Genomic DNA, 15962 nt, shown 5'->3' on the forward strand with positions numbered 1-15962 from the left:
TGGCCCCCCCCCCCCCCCCCCCAGCAGGCTGCAAGGTTGGGTGATAGTGGCAAATAGGGTAGAGCCCTACTTATTCCTCCTGTCCACGTGGAAGACATCAATGTTTTCCCATCACCGCAGCTGTTCCAGGAATCCCTAGGTGATCCAAAGGGACAAGCTGGCATAGCCCACAAAGGTATTACATTTCTAAAGAAATGTCTGCAATGCTGAAGGGGGACTAATCCCTGCCCCTGCCCCGACCACCACCACCACTCTGGCCTAGTCCCTGCTCCCCCCAGGGTGGATCTGGACCTGTGGACCCAATTCTGTGGAGTCCAGAGGAAAAAGTTTTGGTATCAGAGAGGTGGCTGATCCCCACTCTCTTTATCTTGCTCTAGGATCATAGAGAAACACATATGCAAAGTCTTTTCGGTGTATTCTTTGTACTTGTTAACGCAATATGTCAATCCTACGGACTTGCTTATCAAGCACCTATTGCTTTCCATTCAACCTACCTCGTCTTACAGCTACAACACCAAGTCCCATATCTTTTAACAGCCGAGGAAAACTTGTCTCAATAAAAGTGGTGCTCTGGCAATGAGAAAACACAGGAAAGCAGAACAAAAGACCGGTGCTGGGCAGCAGGTTATTGAACCAGGAAGCTTTATTTACATAGTAAAAGTAACAAGCAAATTCCTGAGACTGAGCTGCTCTAGTGCAATAAAGTCATTGAGCGGATACAAATCAGCAGTCTTCTCGACTGTCAGGTGAAAGAACAGCCTTCAGTGACGTGAGATTTTGAACAAAGATTACACCTTCTACAGATCCAACTTTGTATACATGTAAATACGTTTGCATTTGTGCAATTAACACGGAGAGCAAAAGACTCTATGTTACTACAGTTCATAGTTTTCAGAAGGCTTTTTGGCCATCTTCTCTTGATTCTTAAACATCAAAAACAGAAACTTTGTAAAGCACTGCTACAACCCTAAAAATATCCTACGTAAGTTTGTTGTCCTGTTCATCCAGGATCTTTAAACAATGCACTTGAAACACAACTTTATTAGCCAAATAGGCTACACTATAATGTGAAAAATTACAATCTATTCTACAAATACTTCCTTTGTGTCTTTTTTCTCCCCATATGAAGATGTATTGCAATCTTTCATAGAACAAGTTCAAAGAGCTATACCTGCAAATACACAGCAAATTCCTGTGAGCGTGTTACCTGTGCTAATAAAAAGGACATTTTCTGTTAAAATAATTTTCAAAGAATTTTTAATGATGACATTTTATTGCTGTTGATATGTTGTTGTAGTCATTAAGTGTCCACAGTCCAGATTGATCCACATTCTGAACAAGACAATGCCTGTCTCCATGTTGATTACCTAGTAGATAAAACCATTATTTGTCCATTGATCATTTCAGTGCCAGATTCTTGCAGATGGCAGGAATTTGTTGCATGTATTATTCAGTGTGTCTATGGTGGATTGATGAAGTCCTAAAAATCTCACTGTAGGATCCATTGCTTTTTAGCTGGTGTAGTTGCATGTTTCCGATAAGTGATCTTGCTGAGCTTCCTTCACTTTCTGAAGAGCAATATAACTTCTGATTTTACAATCAACAGGATGTCCCCTGAATCTGAGGCACATACTATATATTTCAGATTTTTTAATTATTTTTAATATATATATGTGTATGTATATATATATATATATTTATAAATCCACAAATGTTTTTTACCTCTATGGAGAAAAAACTAAGAAGTAAGGCCTTATTAAACTGAAAATCAGTACGTAAATCATAAAAAACCAACAACAGCAACAGCAAAACCCCAACGAAATACCGCCGTGGTCTAAATGGTAGCTAACTGTATGTTGTGTCTATGCTAATGTGCCCAGTATAAGGCCATTGCTCATTGTAAAAGCATCTTTAATAAGGCAAACAGGTTGTACTGCAATGTAAACTGTATGCTACTGCTAGGTCGAGTACAGTTGGGTAGTGTTCCATTTGGTCACTTTCCTACTGTATGTGTTTTAGCATGTCATAAGTAGCAGCCCTTTAAAAAAATAAAAGCCCTTATGAATTAAAAGTCCAAGATATGTATATGCTAGAGTGCATCTATAACTCTAAATTAAAAAAGTCCAAGTTTTCACAAGCTGGTATGACAAGCGCTGGAGAGTTACAGATTCTAGATGTGTCGGGGTGGTGGTCCGATGTACACCTGTAAGTCACTGCGTCCATGAACTGTCAGGATTAGGAACATGCACCTCTGTGGAGCTTGAGAGATCAGAAAAAGGGGGCTGCATCCTCTCGGTACAGTGTGTAGGCTCACCACTCAACAGACAGGGAATAGGAACAGACTGGACTCTGAAGAAGTTGGGCTGTGTTGTCAGTCCAGAGACCAAAACTGACAGCAAAGGAATAGGGAGTGTTTATAACTGTTCTGTTACTTCAACGTGGGTAGATGATGCAAAGTGAATGACTTAGAGCTCTGCAGCCAGGAGAGTTTAGGAAGTATCCTTCATGGGGAAAAATATCAGTCATCTCACTTGAACAGGAAGACTCAAAATGATCACTGAAGCTAAATGACATGACGTGGCTATAACACTCCTTGGAACATAGGTAAAACAGACGCCAAAACATCAATAAAACAGTCTCACATACAATGAATTCTGGACTAAGACTAATCCTTACTAAGCAATCTTCTGTTATCAGAGACCAAACCTAATTATCTCCAAATGAAATGTGTATCAGCTGTTTCTACCTTTCTGAGATAGATAGATACATAAAAGCTGGTGAGGCCATCACCATAGTCTGCCTTTTTCGAAGTGTGCAGTCAAAAGTGCACTCACCCAGGCTGGTATTATGCACATGTCAAGGTAGCCACTTCCTTGAATGCATGACTCAGTGGGTACATGATGGTTACCTTTACATGCTCATATCTCAGGCATGCAAACTTTTGATATTCACTTAAAACTGATATGCCTAAGAGATTTAGGCCAGAGGCATTTGCTTATTCAATGCACTGTACAAAAATCCTATTTTCATGGAGCTGTATGATTCCAAGACATTAAAAATCAAAATAACCTCATCTCCCAAATTATTTGTTTGGCTTCCAATCTACACCAGCATCCAATCTGGAGAGACAGCTCAAATCAACACTGTTACAAACAAAAACCACTCTGTGCAATTTGACTGGATGCTTATAAAGCTATACAACTGGATGGGTTCCACCGTGACACTAGATGCTACGCATCTTGAACCACTGCAGAAAAAAGTGCTGTAACATAAGATGTGGTTAAAAAAAAAATCAATCTATAGCATATAGTTCTTCTATAGGTAAAAAAAAAGGTGTCCTTGTAGACCTCTTAGCAAGTGAACAGCTTATTTTTTCAAGGTAAATGTGTATTGTACAAACATTATGTTCACTACTTCATCTTTGCAAGAAGAGCAAAAGCTTTCAGTGCTGCTACCTGAATTTTCAGCTTCTTGACAGCTTAATTCGTCAAGTAATCATACTGCATTTTCTAGCAAATCACTTCACAGTAAGACAAGCCAAAAGAAAGCACAGGAAATGTGCCATTCTGAGCAGAACAAGGGAGAAGTCACCTCTGAATGTTTTGCATCTCTCTGGGTTAAGTTTGGCAAATCACAGCTTAAAAACCAATCTTAAGTGACCTTAAGGCAAGTTCCCACCCCACCTACTGCATGCACCTTAACAACATGGACGACTATCAGCAGCAAGCCTAGACAACACTCCCTGGAAACCTGCAAGCACCAGCTGATCAAGATCAAGCTGTTGCTCAGGTGTGACAGCAAATGCTGCATCAGATGCTTTGTGCTGGAGGGGTTCTGCAGGTCAGACCACAGTCACTTATTTCTAGGCTAATGTAAATATATGTATATATTTAAATAAGCCTTGAGAATCCTCTAACTCCTATTTGTGTTGCCACAAACAGGACCTGTGACCAGTTGTGAAAAATCACCACGCAGAAGTAAGTAGTAGTGGAAGAAAAGCAGGAAAAGATCTATCTAGAAGCAGAGCAGTAAACAAGAAGGGCTGTGATGTGTGAAATCTTTAACAGACTTTCACATAAAAATTGCTGTCCAAAAGGAGGACAGCGACACAGTTGGACTCTCCCGACTGTAATTAAGTACTCTGAGGCTTAAACAAAACGAAAGGTGAAACCCCTTCCCCGTTTGTGTCACTGGGGGTTCTCCGTGTGGGACCAGGATATCGCCCTGAGTATCTGCATGACATGCCCAACAAGCATAATAGCTTTAATAAATGTAACCCCATCGCACGTAACAAGGAAAAAAACAAGAGAATTTGAGCCTGTTGGGATTTTACTCCACATCTCAGGCTCTGATTTCCCTTATAACAGTTTTCTACTGACTTAATTATATTGACTACAATGGAGTTACTAAAATTTATCCCAGGGAGTGAGATCAGAATGCGGTCACCATTACAACTCAGGTTACCTGGCAAACACTGAGCCTTCTCTTCTAAAAGCCTTAGTTCACGAGCCCAATGGAAAGCAGGACTGTTTGTCCAGTAAGTCTGAAAGAGGGACTCAAAAGAAAGAACATTAAAGTTAAGTCAAGTAGCAATGTTCTTTGGAAACAGCAGCATTTGCCCAGGATAGCTCTAACACTGATCTGAAGTTTCCAAACACTGAAGGAGGGACCAAATCCTCAGCTGGTGTAAACAAGCATACTTCTATTGATCTCAGTGGTGATTTACATCTGATGATCTGTCCCCAAGGACTGTGATTTTATGGTTGGTTTTTCCTGTAATTGGTGACTGGAGGGAACTGAAAATAAAAATCCTCGTTGTGACTGTGACTAAATAACAATTATTGCACGTCTGGTTTCCCTCTCAGGGCTCTGAGAATGACTGCAGAACTAAAAAAGGGGTTCTCGGGCAATACAGTATATGAAGGGCCGGTGAGTATGCAAAAATGGGGGGAGGGGGTTGCCAAAGTAAGGGCCTCGGGATTTTGGCCATACGATTCCAAAGGCGGATCTGATCGAACAGTTATCTCAAGGATGAATGTTTACATTCATCACCCTTTCTCCGACAAGAGAAACAAGATTTGTTTGGTGATATCTTTTATTGGACCAACTTTGTTGGTTGGGAGAGATTAGACAAGCCTTTTAAGCAGAAAATGCCCCTCCTTCGGTCTGGGAAAGAATCAGAAACAGACTAAGCTAGATCTCTGTGGGCACGTCTACACGAGATGCTAACCGTGCAGTAGCCTAATAACACTGCGCAGTAGCGTGCTGGGCAAAAACCATGCTAATACACTACTGCACAGTAGTATTAGGCACAGTAAGTGTCACTAAAAACCCATGTGCCAGCGCTACTGCACAATACTACAAGTTACTGAGCACTGATTTAGTGCTTGGCTAATTAATGAAGGTGCATTAATGAATGTGTAGATGCACCCAGTTAGAACAACTGTTCCAGTATTATCAACCAAACCTCGCTTCCCACCTATTCCTTGGACGATCACTGCTAGAACAACATGCCCCCTACAGCTCCCCTCTGCCATGGTTAAGGTGCAGTCTGGAGCGAGGAGAGCCGTATGAATGAGCGAACACGAAACATTCTTGACACCTTGCTGTCCTAGAAAACTATGGCTGACGAAGCCTACCGCATATCCCCTCGGCATAGCTCCCTGAACTAGACAGTACCTAGTCTGTGAATCAAAACCAGTACTTTTTTTTCCAGTCCTCTCTTAAAAAAAAAAATCTAAATAAACACACACATTCACTGAAAAATTGCAGTTTCTCCACAAGCTGCAATTTCTAATTTATAAAAAGCTGTTTACTTAATGACAGAGGCCAAAAAAATAAATGCAGTTTGGAGATTCAGAACGCTTGTTTCCAAAGCCGCGTGGGCAATGGTATCAAACTGGCTGATATCTGGCTACAGTAGTTACATAGGATTTCAAGGTTTACAAAACATTGCTCTAAATACCTGATGAAATTTTGGCAAGGCTGCTTTTGTCTCCTGATCGCTGATAGGAGGACAACATTGATTTATTTTTATGCCTAAGTACAGTATAAACCAAGTATTAAACCTGGGAGATTTTACTGCTCCCTGTTGTAAATTCACATCCCAAAACCCTGACACAAAACAACGCTCCCTCAGTTGTTTTCTATTTGCTCAATGTCTAATTCGCCGTCTAGCTGAAAGACATTCTCCCCTCCTGTCCCGCTGCTCCTCCAGGAAGCCCGTTCCTCTTCTTTCCTACTGCTCTCCTCTTCCGTGGTGCAGTAGTCTGACTCCTCACAAGAGAGGTCTTCTTTGCTAGCTCTACATTCTTCTGCATTTGAGCAAGGCTCCGGCACAGGCGTGCAGGCTGGTGTCCTGCCCGGCATGACATCCGAGGAGGAAGGAGATGTTGTCCATGACTTGGTGCTATTGACACTAGGGCCAAACTGGGTCTGCAGAGCGCAATCATCCAGCGTGGTGCTAAGGCAGCTAAGGCTGTTAAAAGTTTGACGATTCTGCAAGGGGAACAAAAAAAAAAAAAGTCAAATGAAATCTCGCATTTAGTTACCACAAAAAAGGAGGCAGAGAACCAGCAGAAGCTTGGGAGGCAAAATGTTCTATTTCATCTAGGAAAGCAAAACGGTCTCTTCCTGTACGCTTTCTAGCTGTTTTGCCAACAATTGCTTCATGGTAGAGGTGTTTTTTAATGAGTACATGAGGGGGAAACAGACCAGGTATTAAAAGGTTCTTTAATCAAGCAGAGAGAGGCATGACGGAAACCAGTGGTTGCAAGTCAAAACCAGATAAATTCAGCTTAAAAATAAGCAGACAAGGTTCTTTGGGTGAATCTGATATCTTTTATTAGACCAACTTAAATAGCTGGCCTACCGTTTTAACAATGAGGGAGATTAACTGTTGGAACAAACAACCAAGGGAAGTAGTGGATGTTCATCTCTTGCTGTCTTCAAAGCAAGACCGGATCTCTTTATGGAAGATACGTTTTTAGTCAAGCAGCGCATGAATCAAAGACATGGGGCTGAAGACAGGTGTAAGTGGATGGGATTCTGCGACCTGGGTTTACAAGCAGTCAAACTGCCTGGTCCAATGGTCCCTTCTGGCATTCAGATCTGAGGAGATGAATTCCAGCAGAACACAGATGGACTAATTGAACTGTCCTTCCCCGAAGTCTTCAGAAGACACTGGGAAGAATATTGCTTGAGTCCGTCAAATGGCAGTGATTACATCAGGAAAGCCCTTTGTGAAGGGCAAATCCCACCAACAAACTGATCTAACCGTGCCCCTATTCCCCTCAAGCCCTTAGAGATGGAAGAAGTTGACAATCCACATTCATTGCTTGCATTCTCATTAGCTCCGGCATTTCTTCTATTTTCTCTAATGCTTGTTGGATTCAAATGTATTCAGTCAGTTTTGAACACATAACATGTTACCCCACCCTCACTGCTTTAGGGACCTTGAGATCAGAAAACTCAGCACTCCTGCAGTTAAATTAGCTGCTCCCTGCCATTTGTTGGGATGTTTTAGATGAGCTTTCAGTACTTTAAGCACATATTTAAGTGCTTCCCTGAATTGGGGACTATCTTGTACTGTGGTAGCTCAGTGTCATACCTATTTATTAAAGACAGCACAAAAACATGCCTATCTCTCTCCTCTCCGTATGAAGCCAGTTATATAGGCGATTATCTTTTCTTGTAACTCTTTATTTAGTTCATATGCTGTTGGTTCAAAATGGTTTCAAAACACTGACAATGATGTTTGTTGGCATTTAGAATTACTCACATAACAATATATACAACATGAGACATTATTAGCCCTTGAGATGCTGCAGGCTGCAAATCTAAATAGTGACACTTTAAAAAAAATAAACAAAATTCTAATTATTTACCTTAATTACAATGAATTGCCTGTCTGATGAAGTTCATTGTCAAGCAAGCCATGTGCATCACAAGGAAAACTCAGGCAACTGTGCAAGAGAACAGGAAATCTCCGATCTGAATTCTTCAGTGAGCTGTGAAATGAGGCAAGGACAAAATGCCCCTGTGCCCACTAACCGAAAAGTAGACTATTAATTATTAGTTTCCAATGATTCCATCTGTGTCACGTGGATCTAAAAATCCACATCAACCAAAATGCCAGTTATAGCCATGAACACACAAATGGCTTATGCACGCTGTTTGCAAAATCACCAAACTAAAAGCCAAACATGTGATCCTATAACACAAGCATGAACACATTTCACAGAAATCTGGTTCTGGCCCATCCCCTCTAATCTATTTTTGGGGGTATTTATATAACTCCATCACTGTGGTATCTCTGTTTTTTAGCAGAGCTACTGCAAGATACAGGTGGTTAACATGTTTAGTTCATGGTGATTTCTCGTACGTGGAACCATAACTATATTACTTCAGGGCTACAATTTATAATTACCTTGCAAATGGGACAATGTTTGCCCATCAGCAAGAAGGTGATGTCACAGTATGGCGCACAAATGTATTTTGGGATGCTGGCATCAAGCATTCCCTATTATATTAGGAGACTGACACAAACCACATTGCTAGTCAGATGATAATGCTCAACAAGGTCTTCACACAAATCTATCCAGCCACATTTGAGATGTTTTTCCAGGTGCACAGATCGGATTCTCTAGTAATGGCAGTACATATACTCCTAGAGGCTGCAAATCATAGTGCAGAAGCAAAAGAGCTCAGTACAGAGCTGGCCTGGTCAGTGCTCAGCTGCAGTGAACTGGACTTAATTTAGGAAACAGGACGGAGAGCAAATGACCTCAGGAAATACAGTGATTCAGCACATAACCCTGACAGCCTCTCCAGGGCAGGGCGTCCATGGTAAAGTTGTCCTCTTCCACGAACAGTGTGAATATAATACCTGGGCTGTTTCCAGTCTATGAAAGGATGCAAACATCTGGACATGAATCAAGCTCATCATAAACCCTGTCATAAATAATCTTTCCAGAAGAGGGCATCGAAGAACATGCAACTCTTAAGTGACTACTTCTACTTCTTGATTAAGTACATTCCCTTTGGGGAATATAGGGTACATATTTATACACAGCTTGAACACTGCTAGATACAGCCATTTGAAAGGTTGAGGGGAAGCAATTTGCTGATCCCTGGTGAGGACCATCTATGCCTGCTCTCATGTCCAGGCATATTTTTGTCTCAGCTTCGTATCAGTACATAGGAGAGGTTTCCCTTCTGCTTTTTTTGACCTTTAAAATATACTGGGAGGAACCTTCAACAGAGGGAGGACAACCACCAGGCTTTGAGGACACAAGTCATCCTTCAAGGCTCTGTTGGTATCCTATTCCTCAGTTTGATACTTTCTTCAAATCTCCTTTAGCCTTTCTCAGGCCAAAACAAGAAGGGCTCATAACACCCAGCATGCATCTCATGGCATCTTAAATTGCCATTCATATCTGTCTTCAACAAAGTCATCCTGCCTCCATGTCTACAACAGATAGACTCATACTCCACAAGCTTCCTGTCTCAGCAAGCAGCAGATTTTCATGTGAAACCTGGATTATTTTTTCTTTCCCCTCCTTCCTTTTTCTCCCCAAAGGTTGAGACTGGCCCATGGACAAAGATCTTCCCAGAACATCATGAGGAGTATTCAGAAGACTATAAATCTGTCTAAGGAAACTCCAGTGGCAAAACCTATGTTTTTAGGGAGATCTACAGTAGGACTCTGCTCTTACTGCAACAACCAAGGTATTTTTAAAAACCTACAGTCACCTTTACTCTGCTGACTCAAAACTTTGTGGCTACTTATCTCAGTTACTCTATAAACAAAGGTCTACCACAGCCAACACAAATGTTTAGTGTCCCCTTTTGAGAGGAAATTAGGTAAAACTACTGGCCAAAGGCTACACATGGCCTCTACTTGTGGAAGTTATTCTCTTCTGTGACTTGTTCTCCTCCCTTTCCATATGGCCATCTCTTGCTTTTGCACCACAGAAATACATGACTCCAGAAGGGGCCAAGCTCTGATGAAAGCCAGATGTGTACATTCTTTTAAAGCAAAACCACATGTTTGGGGGGGATCCCCCCCGCTCCTCTCCTAGCCAGTTGACCTGCTACTTACATACCAAAGTTCAGTTGTGGGTGTTCAGGACATGAATCTATCCATGTGCTCAGTGAAGAAAACATCTGCGGTGAGTGAAGATACTCATCTGATAAACATTTCAGAAAAGACTGGAAACTGAAGGAGATAAGTATGTTGCAACTAGCCAATCAACTGATTAGATGAGCCCAGTTCCACAAATACTCACTTTTTTAATGTGGGACTTGAGTGTGTCAAAAGCTTGAAGCATATCTGCAGGACACTGCGGTAGCAGGTCATGGGTTCCTGAGTTTCAGGGTGAGAACATTTGATTTAAAAAAACCAAACATTGTGGGCTTCACTGGTATATCTATATAATAGCCAGTGGGTGCATCTATGAGTGTACTTAGCCACGCAGTACACTAATTTGGCTGTAGTGTAAAGCATTGAAGTCTACATGTGAGATGCTATTAGACCACCACAAACTAATTTTTGCCAACCTGGGGCTGCTCTATCCCAGCTCAAACTGCTGCAGTCCTGGGTGCAGTGTCTACATGTACACCCCAGACAGCAGCAGTTTGAGCATCCACACGTGCCATTAAGGTGCCATGATAAATTCTGGCTCAAACTGCTGTGGAAAAAAAGGCACACACTTTCCAACTACTTTGGAAAAAAGGCACGTCACAGGCAAAAAAATGGTATGTTTTTAACAACAGAAACCCAAGGCACTTGCGCTAAACCTATACACATCAAGCCAGAGTCTATTCCATCCGTTTGGCCTGTAAGGGGACTTAGGCACCTGGTTGTGATTCTATTCCACCCTGTTCAAGTCCCTGGAAATCCAGAACAGATCTACTTTTGCAACACATCATCATCTGACCTTTAAGACTGAGTCATAAAAAAGCAGCAAGGAACAAGGGAACCCACTCACCTTTTGCAATAACTGTCTTCCAAGGACTCAAGCAGGTAGAATAAAATCACATTTAGGTGCCTAAGTCCACTTACACCTACTAAATGGAATGGAATATGACCCTTTGATCAAACCCTGAAAGCTTTGATTTATATCCTTGAGCACTGTGTTAAATGAAGCATCCTAGTAAAAACAAGTTATTGAAGGGGATCTCACAGATGCTGAGTTTTAAAAAGAAGGCATGCCTTAGCCTTCCACCGAACGAGGAGTCCCTGCAGACTCCAACTCAAGAGGCAGCAGAGGCAGGTTTTGATCTCATTGTCACAGCTATAAATCTACTGCGCTAAATGGAGTAGCACCTGCTTGGATCAGGTCTGGGCTTGTGCCAATCAAGAAAATGAAATATGAAATGTTTGGTGTATGGGCACAGACATTCAGCAAGGGAGGGTCTTTTTGGGGCAGCAGAAAACAATGGACTGCTCTGCCAGCACCTTTCTCACTCTTGCTTGTGCAACTTGTGAACCATGTAAAGGTGAACAGACTTTGGAAGGTGACTGATAAAGAGTAGCTGCTAGAGCCTTAGATCAAATAGAAATGGCTTTTTTCTTTAAAACAAAACTCTCAGTGTCTCAAAAGTCACAAGTCCATATGAAAGTCAAGGCACTATCCTTAGGAAGAGGTAGCTGCTTGGAAGAACTAACCTCTCTAAACTGAGAGGTCGGTCAAACCTTCTTAAATTCGAAATCACCAAGCTGATTGACATTTTTGGGTTAATTCTTTACAAAGACCTTAAATGTCTAGTTGCATGAGACCCACAGCCAAGACAGTCTTCTGCCTGCCTCTAGGAAGCAGTAGATGGATGTGTCCAATACCTGTGAAAAGATGGGTTTTCTAAAACGGCTGGTGACAATGCATTCTCCATTCTGAAAAGCAGCTGACTTTTTAGGTCACTCTAGGTGCATCTACATGTGCATTAAGGTACTTTTGTTAATGCACATTAAATTTTGTGCATCCCATGTGAGGAACTAAACAAATGCACATTAGGCTGCCTTAACGCACAGTACCACATGTACATGGTTTTAAGTGATGCTTAATGCGCAGTAAAATAGGCTACTGCACATTAAAGCACACGTGTAGATGGACCCTCTGAGGAAACTACAGTATAGCTGAAGTACATCTCCACTTTAAGTAGAGTTTTCTTCCCATGAATGTTGGAGGGCCCTATTTCTGTGGTAAAGACTATCATATATCAAGTCTATATGAACCACAATTAGATTTCCATAGACACTTTTAATATTATTAAATGCTCCCTGAATCTTGTACCATGTCTTGGATCATCGTGGATTCCCTCACGAGTTCTCAAACTGTGGTGTTTCAGAGTCAGCGGTGAATTTGGTGGTTTCATAGTCAGCAGTGAATTTGGTGGGAGAACTGGTCATTCACGTCTTGGAGAATTTTCTCAGTGCCATAATGACATAGGAACCTATTTTCAAAAGTGATGTAGGCAACTGGAAGCCTAAGTCTACTTACAAATCAATGGGATTTAGGCACTTAAAAATGCCTATGTTTGCTTTATGGAACTTATCGTCCTAGGTCAGGGCTGTCCAACTTGTAAGCAGCCATGTGCCACGTTGCCCCATGAGCTGCACCAGCGAGACCACGTACTGCAGGGGTCACAGGCCTCACAGGCTACATGCTGCGCATGCCTAGGCACACCCTCCCCACACAGTGTGCATGCACAGTGCTTCCCCCCCTGCACTACACAGATGGGCAGCCTCCCCACACCATACTGGGTGCAGTGCCTTGCCTGACCTTTGGCTGCCCAGACATGAGCCGCCCTGCTGCACCATGCTGCAGAGGTGCTCGGGATTGCTAGTTCACGATGCACTGCAAGTCACGCCATGCAGCCCTGCCTATATCCCATTCTGCCCCATGGCGCACAGGCCAGCAGCAGAAGCTGGAGAAGGGAGGCAGAGCATAACTAAGACCCCAACTTCTGCTGCAGCAGGTGGCCAGGGGGGAGCCCAGGAGCCTCATGTCACCGCTGTACAGGCCACTAGTTGGGCAGGCCTGTCCTAGGTCTTTCAGGAACATTTTGAGCATGTCAGCCGCGGACCTAATGCTCCTCCATCCATCAACTCATTAAAATATGAGCTTAAATAAACCGACAAATCTTGTGGTGTTAACTGTTCAGATAAATAAGTGCCACAGTGGTCAAGGACATTTTATGGGGGATTTGGAGCTGCTCAGAAGAGATACAAGCAAAATGTAGTTCATGCTATGAAAAAGTAAGAGGCCCTCTGCTTAAAAGGGACTCACCATGAGCCTACTTAAATATTCACCCAAATTTTGCATTTGTGTTGCACTGGGCAAAATTCTAGAGCCATCTATACAGTTTTACTTTTTGTCCTGTAACATTCACAGCTTAATTTGTCTGCCCTGCAATCCAGTCACCAGTACAAAAAGCTGGCAACCTAAGTTGCTACAGAAAATAGTTTTTCTTATCCATAAGCTGAAAAGCTTTTATGATGTCAGGTTATGGCATAACTTCCCATCATTCCTAATGAACAAGGATCATTGGTACACAGTTTTATAAACGAGGCACTGTTTGTAAAGTAGATGTGCCAACACTCAATTTAGACAGCAAGTTTTCACAGGCATCAAGTGTCTGTGAAATCCCATGTGTTACTAATCCTCATAGCATTGGTCTGAGGGTAAAGTTAGGAAAAGATGGCACTATGACAATTCAGTTGGCTGGCATGCTGAGGTGGCTGCAGCTGTCCACTTTAACAGGAACAGAAGCCCTGCTAATCTTGATGTCATAAACTTTGGCAGGCTCCACGATATGCCAGTTACCAGGTAACAGATGAAGGGAACTCATTTTGCAGACAGCATTGCAAAGGAGGTGGCTTTCATTTAACTAAATTTCATCTCTTCCTTCTTCACGCTTTAAGGAGATGAATATTCTCTGCCTTCTAGGATCAAAGGTGTAGCCCACCTGGTCCTCAAAGGATCTTTTCAGTCCTGCACAGTTTCAAAACACGTGCTTTGTTTGCCTTTCCTGCATTATAGAATCAGTCACCAGGCTTGTCTTTGAACACAAACACATTTTTTCTTATAACAAAAGTAAATGTGCCTTCCCAAAGTGCACACATCTCTTGCGGCAGCGCCAAAGTTAACATCTGATTCAGATTATGACATTCTTTCAAGTCACCTGGCTGCAGATATGCACTTGGGCTCAGTTTGTACTCCCGGAACTTGCAAAGCTACCAGTGACATTTCCTGTGTGAAGAGCAGATCTGGGTTGAACAGTAAATATTATATATATTATATATTATATGTATATATAAAATGTCCCACAAAAAAGAATCATAGTTTCTGAGATAAAAGAACTCAGCTGTGTTAGCTACGCTTTGTGCAGTCAGAGTAAGCCAGATCTACAGTTACTGCCAAGGAGTTTGGGACCTAATCCAAAACCCACGGAAGTCAGTGGAAAAAATGCTATTGACTTGAATGCACTTTGGATTGGGTTCTCACAGTGGAAGTCAGTGAGTCGCATACAGTTCAGCATCATACACCACTGATCAAGGGGCTGTTAAGTGCAAGACCAGTCTTCACATATAAGTTACAACTGAGCCCCTCTGGCTCTTCTGTTTGGTATGTGTATTTTTATTGAAACACTCCGTAAAACATCTCCTTTGCTATGAAGTACTACTGGCTCAACTTCTAAATCTGTTTCAAAAGACTTTTCTCAAACAGGCAACATCATCAATAGTTGCAGGCAATACAGAATAGGAGTTGTCTGTACACACACCATGGCATGAGAAAAAAAGGGCCGTTTCAACTTCAGTCTTAAACTTTTCCTACTATGTAATATTAGTCATATCAACCAAAAACACCACTCTGTTATTGCCATGTTACCCTAGAAGAAAACTGTCCTAATAATTTTGGGTATGTCACTGTATCTCAACAGGAACTGCTAAGCCAGTGATAAGGTTATTATATATGTGGCACAGAAGAATTTTTTTTAAGTGAGGATCTGCAATATTTTTGTGATGATGAAGCCCAAATTTCCACCTGCTGTCTGATATCTGAGCTGCCTGGTGAGCAGATGTGAATCAGAAGCTATGTTCAATGTGGTGTCTGTTCTAAATTCATCTGGATTTTTTTTTTATTTATTGGATTAAAAGTGCTGAACTGGCAACCCCAGAAAGTAAAGTCCTCTGTTTATATTCACCAAACAGATATATCACTGACGGAGGCACTGCAAGCTTACCCATAATGCCTTCACCAGTCCTCGGCTGGACAGATCACCTCAAAGCCAGCATGTAGGGCATATTACGTTTTTGTGGCATTACCACTTGTCCACTTGGAGCAGGCCTGACACCAAATACATTTCATGTAGCCCAGTGAGCTGCTGCTGGGTGCATAGTTTGCATAAGCCAGGGGCAGGCAATTATTTTGGGCGGAGGGCCGCTTACTGAGTTTTGGCAAGACATCGAGGGCTGCATGACAGGCAGGCAGGGGCAGATAAATATTAATTTTCTAAATTTTTAGGAGCCCCGCGGGCCAGATAGGATGGCCTGGTGGGGGCCGCATTTTGCCCACCCCTGGCATAAGCTGAATGTGAACCACTAAGGCGTTTGATAGCCTGTTATATACATGCAAGTCATCAATATGTCTTTGGCTCTGCCTCTCAAAAGTTTGAAAACCCAGCTGCTCAAAGAAAGAATGCACGTAATCCTACAAATCTGGGAAGTTGCTAACAAACTATCAGAAAACAGCCCCAAAGAGAAAATAAGAGTAAGAAAGCCAAAGTAAGTAAAATACCTAAATTCTCCTCCTTGCCTCAGAGCTCAGGAGCTACTGATTCCTCCAAAAGATTAAATTGGAGAAGTGCCGAAGAACAAAGCATCAAAGCCAATCTGAAGGGGCTACAGTGCAGCTACCCTATGTTAATGTAGTCAACTTTCAAAGCAAGTTTTTTTTTTT

At 42.1% G+C, this 15962-nt stretch overlaps 1 protein-coding gene across 1 annotated transcript in view; it reads right to left on the reverse strand.

Moving 5' to 3' along the window:
* Positions 1 to 5759: 5759 nt before the first annotated feature.
* FAM53B (family with sequence similarity 53 member B) overlaps positions 5760 to 15962 on the reverse strand; it is a 175132-nt gene continuing 164929 nt past the window's right edge. The window contains exon 5 of the mRNA XM_019502965.1: positions 5760 to 6498. Coding sequence (XP_019358510.1) covers positions 6136 to 6498 — 363 coding nt within the window. The 3' untranslated portion in view covers positions 5760 to 6135. The remainder of the gene's footprint in view (positions 6499 to 15962) is intronic.

Source organism: Gavialis gangeticus, unplaced genomic scaffold, assembly GCF_001723915.1.
Source record: "Gavialis gangeticus isolate Ggan-Ray unplaced genomic scaffold, GavGan_comp1, whole genome shotgun sequence".
Lineage (NCBI taxonomy): Eukaryota > Metazoa > Chordata > Crocodylia > Gavialidae > Gavialis > Gavialis gangeticus.